This window comes from Nannobrachium achirus (assembly GCF_963921795.1).
Source record: "Nannobrachium achirus genome assembly, chromosome: 10".
NCBI classification, from domain to species: domain Eukaryota; kingdom Metazoa; phylum Chordata; class Actinopteri; order Myctophiformes; family Myctophidae; genus Nannobrachium; species Nannobrachium achirus.
Window position 1 is genome coordinate 36858206 of NC_137819.1, and position 15626 is coordinate 36873831.

General features: G+C 43.3%; 1 protein-coding gene across 1 annotated transcript in view; it reads right to left on the bottom strand.

Moving 5' to 3' along the window:
* Nucleotides 1-15242, bottom strand: part of LOC308292513 (glycogen synthase kinase-3 beta-like) — a 31976-nt gene extending 16734 nt beyond the window's left edge. The window contains exon 1 of the mRNA XM_080734864.1: nt 14902-15242. Within this exon, the coding sequence (XP_080590990.1) occupies nt 14902-15085 (184 nt within the window). The 5' untranslated portion in view covers nt 15086-15242. The remainder of the gene's footprint in view (nt 1-14901) is intronic.
* Nucleotides 15243-15626: the final 384 nt, after the last annotated feature.

Consider the following 15626-nt stretch of genomic DNA (forward strand, 5'->3'; position numbering starts at 1 on the left):
TCTTGGGCTTAGGACCTGAGGAGGGTTCCGGACGGCGTCGGGGGGTCCCCTAATAGGTGAAGGGGTATCTAGTAACTCGGAGCTCATTACATGGCGTCCCTGGGTGGATATTGATTGATTATTGATTATTGATTAGTAATTAATTTATTATAGGCATAATATTATTGATTAGTAATTGATTAATTATAGGCATAATATTATTGATTAGTAATTGATTAATTATAGGCATAATTGATTGATTAAATTCGTGTCCACTGCCACATAAAGAATAGCCGAGAGACCCTTGGAGTATAGTTATTTACTACAGAAGTAAAGGATAGTTAATATTATCAAGGCTTAAGTGTTTTTTATTCACAAAACTCCCCAGAGCGTCGGAGATTTTGAACATAGTGAAGTGGAGGTCGTTGTGTACAGCCGACGGCCAGTTCGGTAAAAACATCTCCATCAGGAACTAGATAAAATAGCAGTTGAGAACATCTAATAATATTTTAACGACTTTGCGACCAACCTAAGTTATATGGGCGTGGACTCGCCAATCCCACCGCCGCAAATAACTACCTCAATAACTACCTCTTAGATAATGCTACCTCAGGGAGCGGTCGGCAGGGCGAGCCCACATCGGCTCAGCTTAGGTTGGAGAACTCGGTAATAGTACAGTAATAGTAATTGACCAAGTTCGCAAGACCAGGTGAGCACTGAGAAATGGCCGAAGCTTCGGGTTGTAAACCCCTAGTTAGGAATGGAGAGGTTGCGCCAGGCATGGGGCAGGTAACTGTTGGTTCTCGTAAGGAGATGCCCTTTGCCTTGGAGTGTGCCAGACATGAAGTGTTGATCTGTGTAGCGCCAGGACAGTCCCCGCCCCCTGGGGACAGTGGAGTTGGAAAGAGTGCCAGAGTGCCTTTGGGCCCAAGGGGGGACCCAGGGGATGTCGAGCATTGGTTTGCCCGGGGTGCTACGTCCTGTATGGACTGTGCATCGTCCTGGCAGCCTATCCTGTTATGACCGCTGAAGCTGTGGTCAGATGTTCTTGCTCATGGTTGGGCATTGCCCTGGCCGAATGCAAATGCCAGAGGGGGTGTTAGGGGTCCTGACTGTGACCCCAATAATATGGCCTCCTGTCCTTTTAAACCATATGCACTGTGTGTACTGCATAGAGGAGAAACACGACCAGATCATTTGCCGGGGGGCCATGGAAGATGACGTCCTTTTCGGTACGGACCCTGCGGAGCCTGGCTTGCTCGCTGAGGACCCGCCGGTGGAGAACCGGAGTGGCTCTGTCACTCCGGCACCTATGGATGAGCCTGTTGAGCTTCCTGGACCCTCTGATGGGGTCTGGGAGTTAGCAATCATGCCTGCATTAGAGTCTCTGTCTGACGATGAGGACTCTAATATGCCAAGACTGCAGTTTATGGCACCAATGGCCATAAACTCAGAGATGATGATCTTAAGTTCCCCCAGAATTGGGAGGAGATCGTGGGTATCCGAAGAGGACACCTGCCCCGGAGGGAGCCGTTCATGATGCCCCCCTGGGATGACTACTGGGTGATGAAAGCCGCTTCCATCAAGAGATCTGTGATCCTCACACGCCTGGTCGGAGACAACTGGCGCTCCATCAACCCCGCCTGTGTGTCCATCTTTAAAGTCACGGAGGAACAGGTGCGTTCCCAGCACGGCATGGTGTGGGCTACCGTCGAGACACAGGCGGCTGGCCAGAACCGTTTCGGCTGTCCGGGGGCTGTCTTAGGACCCCGGATGATCTGAGGGAAGTTGGAGGAGCCCCAACTTGGGATTCGGAAGATCGCCCGAGACACTTCACTCTACCCACCTGACTCCGTGGTGGCTGCGGATGAGAGGATCCAGGGTGCCAGAGGGGGTGTTAGGGGTCCCGCCTGTGACCCCAGGTGTATGGCACCCTGTCTTTTGGAACCCTGTGCACTGTGTCTGCTGAGTGGAGAGAGAGAGGCATCCAGCTCCAAGATGGCCTTGGACTGGAGATGACTCATCAAATGCAGCTGGCCACGCTAACGAGCTGTTATCTTTTCTCTGTCTGGGAACACAAATCTTGGACTGAGGTGCCAGCCCGTGCTGGGAGATTCCCTAGCATTTGGTCCGTGTTGTTATCTCCTATCCGTCAACATGAGATAAGACATCCTGGGAAGAGCGTGTTTCCCAGAAGACTTCTGATGCAAGAGCGGACACTCCCCAATCTCGCATGAATAGGGGAGTCCTAGCCTGACCTTGACTGTCTGATTTTGCAAAGATGTGCGTGTTAGTGCATGTACGTGCGCACGCGCGTGCCATTGTGTGTGTGCTAAACTGAAGTTCTGTGTGTGTATTCCTATTGAGATGATGCAGCGCAACGCCCTATAAAAGAGCGTGTCTCAGTGCCTCAGAGCTCCACTTGTTTGTTGTCTGTCTTTTTGTAGAGTTGAGTTGTTGCAGCTATCCCCGGCCCGTTAGGGGTCGGGGATGGACCTTTTTGTACTTAGTGCAATTTCTGCACCACTTGTTCCTGTACTTAGAGAGACTTTGACTCTGTTAGATTCTCTGTTTTTAGTCAAGTACTTATATTGTACTTCTTCATTATTTCATTGCCAATTACTGTATTGGTGGTTTTATATTTTGTAACTGTTTTTACCAGTAAAGCTTTTTATTATTCACTTTTATCTGGTGTCTGTCTGAACTCATTCTTTAAGAGTTTACAACTTTTTAAGGTCTGACTTTCTCTCCTTCCCTACGGGGAAGGCTGCACTTATGGGAGGAAGGTTTTGAACACCTTCAGGCACTCGAATCATCTCCTGGCTGTGGGACTGAGTGAGGCTTTTGGTAAGAATCAACAAGTAGTGTTTTCTTAGGTAAAAGTCTTTTCACCTTCTCAGAAGCCAACTCAGCGCGTGCTGAGTTGGTGGGCGAGCTTGGCAGAATATAAGTACAAATCTCCAAACCCCTTAAACCGGATGAACTGATGTTCACACTGGACGGTTTGTACTAATAAGTCAAGCGGCGTCGCTCCCGAGCCCCTGGTGAGAGCTAGGTGTCAGACTCATACTTTACATGGTCTTTGTGGTTTGCATTCTCCATTCAGACCTAAGGTCTACATTTCTAAAGTAAGGTGCATAGCCTGGTCTCTAAAATAAATAGTTGCTGCAGAAAGTAATAATATTCACCAGTTAAAGAGGGTCTCATTGATAGCTCAGCTTTCATTCAGAGAAGTGTATTTATGTTAGTGTTGAATAAGTATATGTAATGTAAATATGTATATGTATATGTGTAATAGTAGGTTTATGCAAATGAGAAAGGTTATAACACCTGTTTGTGTTAACTTAAAGGTATAGTGTAGTGTTAGTGATAGTGTTTTGTTAAAAAAGATCTGGTAACTTCTTGGGCTTAGGACCTGAGGAGGGTTCCGGACGGCGTCGGGGGGTCCCCTAATAGGTGAAGGGGTATCTAGTAACTCGGAGCTCATTACAGTTATCAAAAATAAAATCTGTGTAGGCTATTAATCTTAGAAAAACTATAGAAACATTATAACACAAGTATTTCCAGACACGCTATTTTGCATGGACAGATCATTTTGCCCATGGATTTCTTTTTTGGCATTATGCCTATCGAGGTTCCAATCAAGCTGAAGCGATACCAATGATCAGAGCTAGAGAATCATCACTAATGTCACCATCTCACCAACAAACTGCATGAAAGCTCTTGAATACTGTTAAACTTGTACATGTGAAATGAAACAATATTGGGCAACTGCAATGAATAAGCAGGTTCTTGCCTAAAATGTTATCAGTAACTGTTTTTGTTGGACCTGTGAAATAGACAGTCGCTCTGGTTGTTTTTTAGCGCTGTTCTATCTACAGTACAGAGAGGGTTACTTGGACATCTCTGTTCTACGACATCAGCCCCTTGACATCCAACCTGGTCACTCAGCAGCAGACCTTAACATCTGGGTCATCTCTGCTCTGTCCATGTGAATAATTAGGTTAATGGTGGCATGGTGAATCAATGTCAGGCAAACCAAACCTCCAAGGAGGAAGAACAACGCAGGGCCTCCTCAGTTCATAGTAAAGACACAGGAATTAATTAAAACAGGAACGGACAAAAAATATAGGCCAGGTCCTTTCTCTGAAATCAATGTACTGGTGATGTGATCTGATGACAGGCCTAATACACAGGGTTCATTCTGAATTAGTGGCATACAAATGTAGGCTATATTATAAACAATTTAAGAAATAACAGTTAAAAATAGCTGCGTTGATTAAATATGCATGCAAGTACAATATAATAATTTTGTTTTGCAGTTACTTAGTATTAATGGAGATCAACGACTAGCATTACAGTAAGCTGTGTACTGTAGTTAAATAACCAGGCTTACTTTAGCCATAATCATGCAGCCTTATTCTGAACTATTCACGCATACCCAGCAGACGGCTTATGATGAGGCAAATGAGTTGGCTCTTCAGAGTGCTGTACTGTACTACCAGCACATACACACAAGCAAACACCCAATGATGACACTAGAAGGCAGGAAACCTTTTACCACACACCAGATCACAACATGCTTTTATATAACAGCATCGCATTACTCGCCAAGCGCAATAAATGTACAGGGATTTGTCACAACAAAGCTACATATTACATGCTGTTCAGCACAAGTCTATCTCACCATTAGTATCCTATATAATAATATTGCACAACTCAGCACTCAACATTACTCCTCTAGGTTATGTTTCGTATATAATCCTTTGCACTTAATTTGCAGAGCAGTGAGAGAGAAACGGGGGAAGAATGGATGCAACAAAGTTTCATTATTGAACCCGTAATGTTATCAAGTCTGTGAATTATACCAACTTGTTACATTATAATCTAAATGTTTCAATAAAAGACCAATGAGTCCCTTAAGCAGCTTACAGAGAATAATCAGGCAGCAGTTATTTAACTTTGACTGTCACCAATTAGCCACCAATTAAATACCTGCGAGCCTGCATTCAGGCTAAAAACAAACAAACACAAACAGTGAATAGTATATGGCGGTATGGTATCCAGTACAGGAACTACACGGTCTAAGGGTCATGTTACAGTGAGCCACTATCCAGCTGCCTTCATATGTACTGTCCTCATTACAGGTTTGGGGTCAACACAAGGTGTTAACCATGTAAGGGTAAACACCTTGATAAGAAATATATAGCATTTTTTGGAAGATGATCGGAATCTTAACTGTGGCCACATGAGTAGAGTCACTGGAAATAGCTATTGGTACAACGCAGTGATAATCAGCTCAGTGGCCTTGTGGTTAGAGGGTCTGCCCTGAGACTGGGAGGTCAGAGTTCGATCCCCGGCCGGGTCAAACAAAGACTCTAAAAATGGTACCCATTGCTTCGCTGCTTAGTTGGTACTTGGATTGGGGGTAAGTCCCTGTGACATACTAGCGTCATGTCCAGGGGGTGAACTTGTACATCAAGGCTGCTGCCTGAGCCTGCCTCACGCTACAGAAACAGGAGATGGGCTCCTGACCTATGGGCCACATGGCTCGGCAAGGCTTACTGCGCAATGCTACAGAAGCGTACATCATGTGTAGTGGACGTCGTCTGGACGACACACTCACAGGACATGTAGATACAAACAACAGCACCTCACTAGTCTCTACACAAACCTACACCGTCACTGTCGTTGGTTGCGGCAAACACAAGTTGATGTTTCTAAACAGTAGTGTTCTGTTAAACGTATGACCAATGCTGAGCCTTCATTTCAATGCTTAATTGCTCATATATAAAGATTAAATAAACATCTGTCCATTTCTAGGATGCTGAATGGGAAATGAACTCAGCCTGGACGGTAGCTTTTCTGCTGTTCCGAGTAGAGGTCAGGACTTGTGGTTTGAGTCAGACTTTACAAGGAATGATGGCAAATTGAAAATATTCTGCTAAAAGCATTGTCATTGTGTCATAATAATACAAACACCACCATCTTCATGAAGGCAACTAACTACAAGTAAACACATAAATTAGTCAAGCAAGACTTTTAAATAAACAAAAAATGTCAGTTATTGATTATTCTTCATATCCATAGAGCATCATATCCAAAGATTGAGTGCTTGCATCCACACACGAAGAGGCACACACTCACTCACACTGTAAATTGTCCTGAGAAACAAAAGTGCTGTGGTCATTCAATGCGTGCTGGTGATATCCGTTACCGGTGTACCATGTTGAAACAGTAAGGCCTGCTGTCTGACCGGGGTCACAGGGCTTTCAGGCAGAGACAACTGAGTGGGGTTCATGCTAGGGATGGCCATTAGGAATTCTATATGCAACGGTTAACCAAAACTCATTAACGGTCAATTAACCATTAAGATTGAAATGTAATTATAATTATTTAGAATGGACTAACAGTAACGAGAAACTAACCTGTAAGACCTGATGCCAAGGCCAGTGCAACACCAACACCGAACGCGTTAATCGATTTAAGTTAAACATCGTGATTATGGTTCTTTCTGTGTTCCAGCTCTCAGCATGGCTGTAAAACGGCTAAATGGTTAAGTGCAGCATTTGTTAATAGATTAAACCCAACTTCTCCCAAGCGGGTGTGTCACAGTTGCACACTGATTGGACAGTATTTAGACGACATGTCGCCTAAAGGGTGAGTCATCTATAACAGGGTCGGTCCGTACCCTGTTCAAAGAAATGCATTTTGGTGTCCTTGTGTCTGTCCATCTGTGTCCATCTCACAAACTATTGTACTACACCCATCAGCGATGGAACATGCCCCCCACTAAAGCTCTGCACAGGCCCAAAACTCTGAAGTAGCCCGGTCTGGCCTGGCCCCAAACCGACCAGGGTCTGCAATTTATTAGCCAGAGCCCTACCCAAGGCAACATCAAATGAATTTAATCTCTCTCTGATGTGCGTTTTCTCTGATTGTAAAAAGCACGGGACACACAAATGCATGTTCACTTGCGCCCTCCTGATACATGCAAACGTAACTTGTCGTTTTATTAAACACAACTACAAGTGCCCCTGATAAAAATGCTGACATATCAATAGGAAACCGTGTCCCAAATGACTGTCCATATAGAGACACATAATGCTATCATGCTGCGCCTGCAGCAGAGAATAAAGTTACATGATCCAGTAGCAAATCAAATATACCACCTCCAACAATGCTCACAAATATTAATAGCAACTTAATAAATTGTACTATATCTAAAGCCAGCTAAGTGGCCTTGTGGTTAGAGTGTCCGTCTGAGATTGGGAGGTCGGGGTTCAATTCATTGCATTGTCAAATTTATCGATATAATTTGCAATACAAGATTAGTAAGGTTTAGCTTAACCTATTATACAGTAACTTTGATTATGGGTGCAGATGTGGCGGAGAGAGTCGCAGCCCCAGCCTGAAGCCTCAAAAGTCTAGTATCTCAGGGTTTCCTGCAGCACTTTACAGGCCAGGCGCCCCGCCCGGCCAGAAAAACCCCCCGCCCCCCCAAAGGTATTAAAAAAAAAAAAAAACCTCCAACAATGTACTAGGCATGATCGCGATCGCGAAATTGCATGTTTAACCCCCATACCAACCCTATCTTTCAAACATGGCAGCCATGTTTGTTTACATTTGAAGAAAACATAAGGGCTGGTATCTCCTGAATGCCTGAACGGATTTCCAAGCGGATTTTTTTGTTTGAAAGCTGTGAAAATCGTGTACATGCATAGTGCATCATCTGTGCACGAATTCGTACACCAGCGTGCACACTATTTTTTTAACCCTTTGGTGGTGAACCGGCAATATAAGAGGTCCCACTTTACATATGGCACCGAAGAAGTTAAAGAACAACTTATTTTTTTTATGTATGTTAATGTATTAATGTATGTTTTATAGTATAAACATTTATATCTCCAATGTAACAAGTTAACTTTGTAAGAGTAGAAGTAAAATATTTGGATCCCAGATGTAGTGGAGTAAATAAGTACTGAAAACAGGAAATACTCAAGTAAAGTACAAATACCTGAAAATCTCCTTTGTACAGTATAAGTACAGTACTTAAGTAAATCTACTTAGTTACTTTACACCAATGTTTTTTTTTTTACTGTGCTGTAGACTTCTATTTATATGGCACGAGTGCTGGTTGATTAACCTTGGGGAAAAAAACAAGTTACACTGTCCTGTGAAAAAAGTAGTTATTCAATTGAATAAATGTGGATGATAGCATGTAGTTGTGTTTTCCGTCATCATGGGCACATTCATGTGTTTTTTATAGGGCAAAAATAAGAATTAATATTATAAATTAAGTGAATTAATTACTCGAATTAATTAATTAATTATCAAAAAATTTCGGCGCACGCGCGAAGATCCCCCCCTGGTCAAGACTTTTTCCTGCAGGAAACCCTGTATCTGCTCTCGTTCCATAGGGATATCCCTTTGGAGTGATGGTTAAGATATTGGACTTTCACGCGGGAGACCCGGGTTCGAAACCGGGTGGGGTGGTTCGGATCACCTTCGTTACATTGGTGCCGTGACCCGGCCGGATCCGGGCTTCCCCGTAGGAGGAGGTCAAAGGGGGGTGAGTGTGGCGGAGAGAGTCGCAGCCCCAGCCTGAAGCCTCAAAAGTCTAGTATCTGCTCTCGTTCCATAGGGATATCCCTTTGGAGTAATGGTTAAGATATTGGACTTTCACGCGGGAGACCCAGGTTCGAAACCGGGTGGGGAGGTTCGGTTCACCTCCGTTACACAGATACAGAATACAAAAATAACTGTGCGTCTTATTACCTGATAGGTCTACTGATGAACACTATTCTCTGCTTCCAACCGTCTGTTTTCAGTAATGAAAGCAGACAACTTTAATGTAGTAAAGATGCAACATAGATTGTTCCTTCATATTTTTCTTAACTTTTTTGCGTTACATTTTTCCACAGGTAGCCCCTTCGGAAAGCTTCCCTCGAAAACACTGACTGAATCTGCTGCCTGCAAACCATCACAAAAGGCTATTTCAGCTTCACATTCAAACATAAATATCATAAAATCAAATATTGGCTAAAGATATGAGGATTATTTTGAATATTGCATTTTTGAGTAAATATCAGCCGATACTGATATGATGAACTACATATTATATCATGCATCCCTAATTGCATGCACGTGCATGTGCCCAAAATTTCACGTAGTAACGAACGCTGTAGACATACAGAGAGTGTATACATTAATACAGATTGGTGACACTGTACTATTCCTGATAGATGCATGAAGACATGTCTAGACTTGTTGTCAGTGAAGAATACCAAGGTGGAAGCAAACATATCATCATCCAGAAAATAGGGCTGTCACGATTATGATATTTTACATGACGATTAATTGACACTCAAATAATTGCGATTAATGATTTAATTGTGTTTTTGTTGTTGACAATTACATTTCTGTTTGGCTTTTACACTTTGAAGTTGCACATGGTAGATACATATCCTAAATACACAAAGCAATTACTGACATATTTGAGAACTTTATACTTAAAAAATAACATTGATAGTGGAAATAACCGATCTACAAGCTCACAACGCGTTCCTGTTTTTTCCAACATTTTCACGATTCACGATTATGACAATTATGAAATAACTGTGACAGCCCTACCAGAAACTAGAGATGTTACCGATCAATCGGCAATGGATCGGATCGGGCCGATCAAAGCGTGATCGGCGATAATCGGTGGTTTAGATCAAAAGGTAAATTCACCGATCCGATCGGATAGGTGCATCTGATCAACCAGCCGTTCAGTATGCCCACTTGAGGCCATTTTGGGGTATTGATTTCCACAGTGCTGAAGGAATAATTAGTTACTGCTATGATAATAAATACATAGTAATGCTGGTAAATAACTATAAGGCAAATATATAAATGAATTCATGAGTGAATGAATGAATTAAAGTTAAAACATTAACATTTAGAAAATATAAATTATAACTTGATCGGATCGGTGATTGATCGGTATCGGGTGATCAAACTTTTGTGATCGGTGCTCGGTGATCGGTTCCAAAAAACCTGATCGGACCATCCCTACAGGCAGAAACCAAATGCAAGTACATTTTGGCTGGTCAATTTTGTTAAGTTGATATCAGAATTCTCCGTAGGTGAGGTAAGATGAACGGAATTCATAAGTACACTAGTCACAAAAAAGTATTATAACTTTCTACAGGCTTGTAATCTGCAGCATCAGTGTGTACAACCAGAGAAACATCAATAATTGACATCAAGACATGGGTAGAAAACAACTTCAGTGGCAAACTAAGAGTTCTGGCTGTGTATTAAATTAATACTATTGAAAAAGACTGGTGTTCTGGCAGTAAAAGGAAAGTAAAAACAGCACATTATAGGTAAGCACAAAGAGTGCTCTTATTTTCCACAGACCAGAAGACAGAGCGCACTGGCCACGTTCAGGTGTTTAGACAGATATCTGGTGTTGTGTTTATAGACAGGTGCGCCCCCTCTCAAATGAGCACTTGCCTAGTCGGGCAACCTGAAAGCAAAATCCACCTGCCCCAAAGTTTTATTTACCAGGTGGGCAAACCTTAAGTGTCAATGCCTGCACACACACACACACACACACACACACACACACACACACACACACACACACACACACACACACACACACACACACACACACACACACACACACACACACACACACACACACACACACACACACACACACACACACACACACACACACACACACACACACACACACACACACACACACACACACACACACAGTGATGTTACTAGGTTTTCAATGTAATGGGTCCCAGGACCCACAGGTGGTCATTCAAATGGGTCCCAGAAAAGTTTTATGAGTCCTCAATACAATGTTTTCGAGCGCTGTGAGCTTGTAGATCGGCTATTTTCAAAATGTTTGCCTATTTCTCATATTTATTTTACAATTTGGCTAATGTTTGAACTTAGAACTACTAAAACTACTAAAACATGTGCCCCTAATGAATTCGGGCGCGCAAAATGGTGTCGGACGTCGGTGGAATCAAAACATTGACATTTCTATCGCCTGTTTAAGACTTTCTACGTGGATTTTATTTGTGTTAACGTAGGGTAAAGTAGGATGCTTTCACCCATGAACAATGGTGGTGTCTGTGGAATTTTAAAATGTTTTTCTTTTACCACGACCCGGTAAATTATTTTAACATGGACTCCAATGGAGGCGCATCCCCGGGACCCCAGGACCATGACATGAATGAGTCCCTGGGCGACTTGAATGAGTTTTTGATGCGGGATGCGCACGTAATGACATCACTGCACACACACACACACCTTTCTAAGTCATCAACATTCTACCCATACATGCCTATAGTAGGGCAGGAGAGAGGGGTCTACCAGCACCCCAATGACATGTTTTCGAAACCTGTTTTTTTTGGACCGTTATGATGTCTAGTTATGATTTCTGCTTGTTGCCGTCGCCAACTAATACCCCATGGGGTTCTTTTTTAACCTTTTCTCACAACTATTCCCGATCTGAACCATACAATGGTCATAACAGAAAATGCCATAACGCTTGATGTAAACAACCTACAGGGACAAATGAACACACTTTTCTATATGATTTTGACCCAGGGAATTCATTAAAGTGGTTATTTTTTACATTTAAGCACATCTTGACCCTATTTCAGGACAGAAACGGCGAAGAATAACCCAAAAATGTTCAAAACACGTCTATACTTCTCTTTGTACAGATGAATTAAGGTGTATTCTTTTGATAACACAGGTTTTTTAGGACCCTTATGATGTCTAATTATGATTTCTGCTTGTTGCCGTGGTCAACTAATGTCCCATGGGGTTAATTTTTAACCTTTTCTCACATATCCCCAATTAGTGTGGGGATTTAGGGGAGCAAATGCTAAATTCGTGCAATTTTGACTTAAAGCGCGAAATTTTGCACAGATGTAGCCCAGGGCTTGCTCTAATGGATTTAGCTAGGGCGCCCGAGTCTGCGACCTTCGGGGTCTCCACAGCGGTCAAATCAAGTTGGGCTTCCATTGACTTTCTATACAGGAGGAAAATACCCAGAAAAAGATTTTTTTTCTGGGTATTTAAGGAGGATCTGAGGGGTCTAACTAGGGGTTTGTCATGATGCTGAATCCATTGCAGGCATTTGTTTTGCACAAAAAACATTCAGTGGGCTAGAAATGGCCTTAGAAAACAATACACGTATGGGTGAGTATTCATGTTAGTCGGAGGCCTTAGGGTTTTTTTTTCTCGTGCTAATCAGTCTAAAAGTTCAAGATTTTGCACAGATGTAGCTCAGGGCATGCTCTAATGATTTAACTAGGGCGCCCGAGTCTGCGTCATTCGGGATTGCCACAGCGGCCAAATCAAGTTGGGCTCCCATCGACTTTAGTGATGAAAAGTGATGAGTCATCACTTTTCAGAGTTGTGTGGGTGCTGTGGCGACCCCGAAGGTCGCAGACTCGGGCGCCCTAGCTAAATCATTAGAACATGCCCTGAGCTACATCTGTGCAAAATTTTTAACTTTTAGACTGATTAGCACAAGAAAAAAAAAACCTAAGGCCTCCGACTAACATGAATACTCACCCATACGTGTATTGTTTTCTAAGGCCATTTCTAGCCCACTGAATGTTTTTTGTGCAAAACAAATGCCTGCAATGGATTCAGCATCATGACAAACCCCTAGTTAGACCCCTCAGATCCTCCTTAAATACCCAGAAAAAAAATCTTTTTCTGGGTATTTTCCTCCTGTATAGAAAGTCAATGGAAGCCCAACTTGATTTGACCGCTGTGGAGACCCCGAAGGTCGCAGACTCGGGCGCCCTAGCTAAATCATTAGAGCAAGCCCTGGGCTACATCTGTGCAAAATGTCACGCTTTAAGTCAAAATTGCACGAATTTAGCATTTGCTCCCCTAAATCCCCACACTAATTGGGGATATGTGAGAAAAGGTTAAAAATTAACCCCATGGGACATTAGTTGACCACGGTAACAAGCAGAAATCATAATTAGACATCATAAGGGTCCTAAAAAACCTGTGGTATCAAAAGAATACACCTTAATTCATCTGTACAAAGAGAAGTATAGACGTGTTTTGAACATCTTTGGGTTATTCTTCGCCGTTTCTGTCCTGAAATAGGGTCAAGATGTGCTTAAATGTAAAAAATAACCACTTTAATGAATTCCCTGGGTCAAAATCATACAGAAAAGTGTGTTCATTTGTCCCTGTAGGTTGTTTACATCAAGCGTTATGGCATTTTCTGTTATGACCATTGTATGGTTCAGATCGGGAATAGTTGTGAGAAAAGGTTAAAAAAGAACCCCATGGGGTATTAGTTGGCGACGGCAACAAGCAGAAATCATAACTAGACATCATAACGGTCCAAAAAAAACAGGTTTCGAAAACATGTCATTGGGGTGCTGGTAGACCCCTCTCTCCTGCCCTACTACTACATGTGCAGAAGAATGATCAGTTTCCAATAAAGCACAATATCTGACCAAAACATTAAGATCTGAAAGGCCTCCAGTCAGGCTGCTGCAATTGATTGAGAAAGGGGAAAGAGAAGCAACACAAGCTTTGAACTGATGATGACACCCACACACCCCCCCCCCCCCCCCATATGAGCTCTAATATCAAAGTCACACACACCGCTGCCAGCTAATGAGATGATAAGGTCAATATCACCCCCCCCCCCCCCTTTGCTGTACAATGACACGTCTTACAGCTGTCACCATGGTGATATAACAGACATGGTACCATTTGAGACCATAGATGACAGAGACCCCCCCCCCCCCCAAACACACACACACACACACAGCACACACACACACACACACACACACACACACACACACACACACACACACACACACACACACACACACACAGTGTCTCTAACAGACAGCCAAAAGCCCATCTCTTCTTGCGCATCCATCACTTGCAGCATCCCAAATTAAAGCATGAGCCACCTGCTGCTGATCCCTGTCCTGCTCTGTCTTTCTTGACCTTGTAAAAAGAGAAGTTTGTGTCTCCATCTCTGGCCAAGCTGGTCAGGTTGACATGGTTCTTGGCTGAACTTTGACGTTACACTCAAATGAACCGCGTTGGCATTGGCAAAGTGATTTTGACTAGTAAACGCCAGCGACAAGGTTCAAGTAGTGCATCGATCCATCCAGCAGCACCCTCAATAACAGCTCAAGCACAAAGTGACCCTTTAAAAAACTGGCGTTATCTGGTAAAAACATCATATGAACGGCCTCGAACTCCCGCAAACTGGCAGTCAGAGACCGAGCCGCTCAGCCACGTTATTTTAACGTTACTTGAGTTAAAAGTGTCCAAAACATACTAAACAAGTGGCTAACGCTAGCTGCCTAGCATGCTACCGTTAGCATCGTTTATCCTATGGGTGGCGATGCAACTTTCCTCACGTAGGCTTTTTAAAACAGATTAAACAGTGGTCTTCAACCTTTTTCACATCAAAGACCATTATTTATTGAGCATTTGAGCCACGGACCACCATTTCATTTGATTGAGCCTCTCAGACAAAAGACTTGGAATATTTTGTTATCGTTGGATAACATTTTGCACACAATTCCATGCTGTACTGATGTTGGTACCATAGGAGAGATAACGGGCAAACGTTGACCAAAATAACACATTTTCTACATTCTCTAATATTGTGTAGCCTTCTTTTAAATTAAGTAATGCAAATTCACGGGTCCATTAGGGTTCATTCTACACTCACTCTCTCAAGAGTTAAAGATCCATTTGGTTGCCAACTCTCCATCATTTAGCTGGGGACCACCTGGAACCCCCTCAAGGACCACTGGTGGTCCCCGGACCACTGGTAAGCTCCCTCCCAGCAGCCAGAAACGCTGTGTGTGGCTAAAAAAAACGAGGACTTACTAGCCAGCTTTAGGTTGGAACATCCCGACGAGCTGCTCCCCGAGGCCTGCTGCGGGACCCCGGACTTTCCTGTGCTGCTCCCCACGGCAGCGGCTGATCCGCCGGCGGACGCTGCCGCGGCTCCTCCTGGAACACCTGGCGGCTCAGCGAACGAGCTGGTTCTCTGCCGCCCGCTGCCGCTCATATCTCTGTGCAGGGGTCGCGCGGGGCGGCGGGGGATTGGGATGCACGGTTCCTCGGCCAAATGCTTTTCTATTATATGGGTATCTCTGACATGAAATAACGTTGGGGAAAAGAGGAAAAAGACCGACGGACACCTCCTGTTTCAGTCCTCCTCCCGAACGCTGCTCGGCTAGCCTGTCTGGGCTAACGAGACACCCTAGAAACTGGCCGCATCGCAATGTCACCTGGGAGATGGAGTTCCAATTAGCCGTCGCTCGGGCCCGCCGCCCAGGCCCTCGCAAATCAAAACAACTACAATTCTAAAATGACATAACAGACAGTACAATGTAGGCCAGTCACATAAATTATTGCAGCACAGTTAATGGGTTAATAGTCTAGGCTGTCTAATTCCAATAGCATGTACCAGTAAAGCATAATGTCTTTATCATTGTGTAATTTAATTTCAGACAGAGGCAACTTGCAAGTTACCTTTTTATGACAGCACATACTAAAAATGTATTGCATTATCAATATTTAAAAATCATTTTATAATAATTAATAAA